This window comes from Lethenteron reissneri, chromosome 60 (assembly GCF_015708825.2).
Source record: "Lethenteron reissneri isolate LAM-NWPU_2019-01 chromosome 60, ASM1570882v1, whole genome shotgun sequence".
NCBI lineage: Eukaryota > Metazoa > Chordata > Hyperoartia > Petromyzontiformes > Petromyzontidae > Lethenteron > Lethenteron reissneri.
The window spans coordinates 7076827-7083833 of NC_083838.1; the positions used below are offsets into that span (position 1 = coordinate 7076827).

The 7007-nt window shown below is 56.3% G+C and overlaps 1 protein-coding gene across 1 annotated transcript in view; it reads right to left on the minus strand.

Annotated features, from left to right (window-relative positions):
- Positions 1-6193: 6193 nt before the first annotated feature.
- The window catches only part of LOC133357861 (interferon regulatory factor 4-like), a 30984-nt gene continuing 30170 nt past the window's right edge, over positions 6194-7007 (minus strand). The window contains exon 5 of the mRNA XM_061576004.1: positions 6194-6197. Within this exon, the coding sequence (XP_061431988.1) occupies positions 6194-6197 (4 nt within the window). The remainder of the gene's footprint in view (positions 6198-7007) is intronic.

Here is a 7007-nt window from a genome sequence, read left to right on the forward strand (position 1 = left end):
ATTCACTCACTCACACACGCACACACACACACACACGCACACGCACACACGCATACACACACGCACACACACATGCATGTACACGGAGACACGCACACTCGCACGCACACACACACGTACACGCGCACGCATACGAATACACACACGCGCACACGCATACATGCACACGCACACACACATACATACAGGCGCACACGTGCACAAACGCACACACACGTACGCACGCACGCACACGCGCGCACGTTCGATCGCTCGTACAAAGTCACGCGGTATTGGCCAACCAACATGGCGATGCCGGCTGAAGGAACGCCAACGACGACTCTGTCGGCACGCGGCGGCGGCGGCGGTGAGCGCGGCAGGAACCTCGCGAGCGCCCCGCCTCTACAGGCTCGGCGGGGAGGTCTCAGCAGACGTCGCAAGCGGGTTTTGATTCCTTACCCGTACCCGTACCCGGCCGCACCAGGGTCGCAAACGGGTACCCGTACCCTATCCGATACCCGGCTACCCGTACCCGGCCGGGTATCGGGTAGGGTACGGGTATCGGGTACCCGGTTGCAACCTCTGGGTCTTAGTGGGCCCGCGCTGTGGAGCCATGCGCTTGAAAAATCATCGCGATGGAAACTCGTTTCTTTAGAACTGCTTTCTGTCGCGCAACTGCCCATTAGCTGCTGTTGGGGTGCAAAAGGGTGGTGCGAAAGAAGTTCAACATACACACAGAGACCCATAGACTCACACAGAGACCCGTAGACTCACAGAGAGACCCATAGACTCACACAGAGACCCATAGACTCACACAGAGACCCATAGACTCACACAGAGACACATAGACTCACACAGAGACACGTAGACTCACACAGAGACACATAGACTCACACAGAGACCCATAGACTCACACAGAGACCCATAGACTCACACACAGAGACACATATACTCACACAGAGACCCATAGACTCACACAGAGACACATAGACTCACACAGAGACCCATAGACTCACACAGAGACCCATAGACTCACACAGAGACCCATAGACTGACACAGATACCCATAGACTCACACACAGAGACACATATACTCACACAGAGACCCATAGACTCACACAGAGACCACATAGACTCACACAGAGACCCATAGACTCACACAGAGACCCATAGACTCACACAGAGACCCGTAGACTCACACAGAGACCCATAGACTCACACAGAGACCCATAGACTCACACAGAGACCCATAGACTCACACAGAGACACATAGACTCACACAGAGACCCATAGACTCACACAGAGACCCATAGACTCACACAGAGACCCGTGAGAACTCACACAGAGACCCCATAGACTCACACAGAGACACATAGACTCACACAGAGACCCATAGACTCACACAGAGACCCATAGACTCACACAGGACCCATAGACTCACACAGAGACCCATAGACTCACACAGAGACACATAGACTCACACAGAGACCCATAGGACTCACACAGAGACCCATAGACTGACACAGAGACCCATATACTCACACAGAGACCCATAGACTCACACAGAGACACATAGACTCACACAGAGGACCCATAGACTCACACAGAGGACCCATAGACTCACACAGAGACCCGTAGACTCACACAGAGACCCATAGACTCACACAGAGACCCATAGACTCACACAGAGACCCATAGACTCACACAGAGACACATAGACTCACACAGAGCCACGTAGACTCACACAGAGACACATAGACTCACACAGAGACACATAGACTCACACAGAGACCCATAGACTCACACAGAGACACATAGACTCACACAGAGACACATAGACTCACACAGAGACCCATAGACTCACACAGAGACCCATAGACTCACACACAGAGACACATAGACTCACACAGAGACCCTATAGACTCACACAGAGACCCATAGACTCACACAGAGACACATAGACTCACACAGAGACCCATAGACTCACACAGAGACACATAGACTCACACAGAGACACATAGACTCACACAGAGACCCATAGACTCACACAGAGACCCATATACTCACACAGAGACCTATAGACTCACACAGAGACCCATAGACTCACACAGAGACCCATAGACTCACACAGAGACCCATAGACTCACACAGAGACCCATAGACTCACACAGAGACACATAGACTCACACAGAGACACATATACTCACACAGAGACCCATAGACTCACACAGAGACCCATAGACTCACACAGAGACACATAGACTCACACAGAGGACACATATACTCACACAGAGACCCATAGACTCACACAGAGACCCATAGACTCACACAGAGACCCATAGACTCACACAGAGACCCATAGACTCACCACAGAGACCCATAGACTCACACAGAGACCCATAGACTCACACAGAGACACATAGACTCACACAGAGACCCATAGACTCACACAGAGACCCATAGACTCACACAGAGACCCGTAGACTCACACAGAGACCCGTAGACTCACACAGAGACCCGTAGACTCACAGAGAGACCCATAGACTCACACAGAGACACATAGACTCACACAGAGACCCATAGACTCACACAGAGACCCATCGACTCACACAGAGACCCATAGACTCACACAGAGACCCATAGACTCACACAGAGACCCATAGACTCACACAGAGACCCATAGACTCACACAGAGACACATATACTCACACAGAGACACATAGACTCACACAGAGACCCATTTCTTTAGAAAGGCTTGTTGTTGTTGTTGTTGACGTGTTTAGTTTGTTGTGCTCCCCCCCCCCCTCCGCACCTCCGATTAGCACGGTTGGCTTCGTACGATGGTGCCAAAGGAGTTCAGGCATCCGTACACGCAGACACACTTACACAGGTACACACTTACACACGTACACACACACACACACTTACACACGTACACACTTACACACTTACACACGTACACACACACCACTTACGCACGTACACACACACACTTACACAGGTACACACTTTACACACGTACACACACACACTTACACACGTACACACTTACACACTTACACACGTACACACACACACACTTACACAGGTACACACTTACACACGTACACACACACACTTACACACGTACACACTTACACACGTACATACTTACACACGTACACACTACACACAACACACTTACACACACATACACACACGTACACACTTACACACACACACTTACACACACACATTTACACACACACACTACACACACACACACTTACCACACGTACACACTTACACACGTACACACGTACACACTTACACACACACAACACATACACACTTACACATACACGTACACACCTTACACGCAGACACACGCGGACACACGCGGACATGCGGACACACACACACGTACACACGTACACACACGTACACACACACACGTACACACTTACACGCAGACACACGCAGACACACGTGGACACGTACACACGTACACACACGTACACACGTACACACACGTACACACACGTACACACATACACACGTACACGCGGACACACGTACACACACGGATGTGTACGTGTGTATGTGCGTACACGCGGACGCGTACACACGCACACACATACATGCATGTGCACGTGTGTACGTGCGTACGCGCGTGAATAACCAATGACACGATGTTTATTTTTTTTCATCGCCGATACAAAACTAAAATGAAACTCGACGACGATAACACCCCTTGGGGCTGCGATGCCGGTTCGGGACACGCCGGCGATGCGGCATCGTCACGGCGTCCGTGCGCTGCACGCGGTTTTTCTTCCACGTTTTTTTGTGTTTCGTAGATTTTCTTCCACCCCCACCCCGCACCCCTCTTCCCTAAAGCGGCGGCTAAAATATGTGAGTGATGTGAGTGATGTGCATTCCTGGCGTTTGTGTAAACGCGTCGTATATAAGGCCAGGCCTGAGATGCTCAAAAATGCTCTCTCGCCCCGCGTGCGTGTGTGTGTGTGTGCGTGCGTGTGTGCGTGCGTGTGTGCGTGCATGCATGTGTGTGCGTGCGTATGTGCATTCATGCGTGTGCGTGTGTTGCGTGCGTGTGTGCGTGCATGCGTGTGCGTGGTGTGGTGCGTTGTGGGGAGCGATAGTGTAGCGGTTAGCGCGCTGCGCTACGAACCTGGCGACCCGGGTTCGATTCCCGCTCACGGCTAACACCAGTGACGATTATCTGAACCGGTCCTGGGCCTCCCTAGGTCGACTCAGCCTTAAATGAGTACCTGGTGCGGTGGTGTAAACATCGCAACTGGGGAGACAAAGGCGGTCGGGCGTGGTGCTGGCCACTCACCCCCTTGTGTACCGTTCCGGCCTTCATAGGTGCTCGCTAACAGCACTTGCCCCTACAGTCTGTTAAGGCTATACGGGGGGATCTTTATCTTTGTGTGTGTGCGTGTGTGTGTGCGTGCGTGTGCGTGCGTTTGTGCGGTTTGTGTGTTTGTGTGGTGCGTGCGTTGTGTGTGCGTGTGTCTGTGTGCGTTGTGTGTCCGTGCGTTTGTGTGTGTGTGCGTGCTTGCGTTTGTGTGTCCGTGCGTTTGTGTGTGTGCGTGCTTGTGTGAGTGCGTGTGTGCTTGCATGTGTGCGTGCATGTGTGTGCGTGTGTGCGTGGGGAGCGTTGCGAAAACTCGACTCCCGCTTGCGGGCCTCCGACGCCGCGGTGACGATTATCTGAACCGGTCCTGGGCCTCCCCTAGGTCGACTCCGTGTGATGTTGTGCCACAGTGCCGGCCTTCGTAGGCGCTGCCGCTACTCTCTACTTAGCAGCACTCGCCCCCCCCCCCCCCCCCAGAAGTTAAAGGCTGTACGGGGGATCTGTGTGTGTTGTTTGTGCGTGCCGTGTGAGCTATGGTGTTTTTTTTGCCCCGCGTGAGCTATTGCTGCCGGGGTAATGAGACCACACACGGTGCACAGCGCACGCACGGAGCTCACAAACACCCCCTCCTCCTCCCCCCCGCCGCCGCCGTAGTGGTGGTGGCGGCGGTGGTGGCGGTGGTGGTGGTGGAGTGGAGGGGGCGGCGGTGGCGGTGGTGGCGGCGGGGTGGTGGTGGTGGAGGTGGCGGCGGTGGCGGTGGTGGTGGCGGCGGTGGTGGTGGAGGTGGCGGTGGTGGTGGAGGTGGCGGCGGTGGCGGTGGAGGTGGCGATGGTGGTGGCGGTGGGTGGCGGCGGTGGCGGTGGAGGTGGCGGGGGTGGCGGTGGTGGTGGTGGTGAGGTGGCGATGGTGGTGGCGGTGGTGGCGGCGGTGGTGGTGGTGGTGGAGGTGGGCGGGGTGGCGGTGTGGTGGCGGCGGTGGTGGTGGTGGTGCTGGCGGCGGTGGTGGCGGTGCTGGTGGCGGTGGTGGTGGCGGTGGTGGTGGGGTGGTGGTGGCGGTGGTTGTGGCGGTGGTGGCGGTGGCGGCGGCGGGTGGCGGCGGGGTGGGCGGTGGGGGTGGTGGCGGCGGCGGTGGTGGTGGTGGTGGCGGTGGCGGTGGTGGTGGCGGTGGCGGTGGTGGTGGCGGTGGTGGTGGCGGTGGTGGTGGTGGTGGTGACCGTGAGCGGGAATCGAACTCCGGGTTCGGACTGCAGTGCGCTAACCGCTGCGCCACCGCTCCCGTACCAAGGACAAAGATCCCCCGTGTAGCCTCTAACAGACTGTTGGGGCAAGTGCTGTTAGCGGAGTAGCAGCAGCAGCAGCAGCGCCTATGAAGGCCGCACTGTGTCACACGAGGGGGTGGGAGGCCAGCACCATGCCCGACCGCCTTTGTTTCCCCAGCAACGACGTTGTTTACTATACACCGGCACTGATTTGAGGCTGAGCCGACCTAGGGTAGGCCCAGGACCCGGTTCAGATAATCGCCACCCGTGGTGGTGGTGGTGACCATGAGCGGGAATCGAACTTTGGGTGCTGACCGCTGCACCACGGCGTTGTGCCAGGCTAGGTGCACGTTGAGGCCACGTGAAGTGTCGAACTCCCGTTAGCAGGAGGTCACGGGGCAGACCCAGCAGGTGCCACGGGTCGACTGACTGATGAGATGACCGAGATGACTGGCTGATGCACCACCTGTGCCCCCTACTGTACCAACTTGCTGTGCTTTAGCCGCCCGGCTCCTCTGGGTGGCTAAAGCAAATACAAAGATCCCCCGTACAGCCTTCACCAGACTGTCGGGGCAAGTCGCGGCTAGAAAGCAACGCGATTAGCTGCAGACACGCACCCTCCATGGGGTCCTGGCCCAACGATCTTGAAGAGCAAAGACAAAAGGTCCCACCCCGGGTAGCCTCCGCAGGCTGGTTGGGGCAAGTGCTGTTTGCGAGCAGCAGCAGGCAGGAAGCAGGCAGCAGCAGGCAACAGCAGGCAGCGCAGCAGGCAACAGCAGGCAGCAGCAGGCTCCAATCAAGCAGGAAGCAGGCATTATCAGGCAGTAGCAGGCAGCAGCAGGCAACAGCAGGCAGCAGCAGGCTCCAATCAAGCAGGAAGCAGGCATCATCAGGCAGCATCAGGCAGCAGCAGGCAGCAAGCAGCAGCTGGCAGGGAGCAGGCAGACAGGAGGCAGGCAGGCAGTAGCAGGCATCAGCAGGCAGCAGCAGCAGCAGTAGCAGGCAGGCAGCAGGCAGCAGCAGCAGGCAGCAGCAGTCAGTAAACAGGCAGCAGCAGGCAGCAGCAGTCAGTAAACAGGCAGCAGCAGGCAGCAGGCAGCAGAAGCAGCAGTAGCAGCAGCAGCAGTAGCAGCAGCAGCAGGCAGCAGCAGGCAGCAGCAGTCAGATAACATGCAGGCAGCGAACAGCAGCAGGCAGCAGCAGCAGGCAGCTCCAGTAGGCAGTTGCAGCAGGCAGCAGCAGTAGCAGTAGTAACGCCACAAACCCGAGTTCGATTCCTGCTCACAGCCAACGTCGGTGGCGAGCATCTTAACCAGTTCCAAGGAGTGCCTCTCCCCTAGGTCGGCTCAGCCTTAAACGGGTACCCGGTGCAGTGTATGAACGTATGTGTGTGTGTATGTGTGTGTGTCTTGT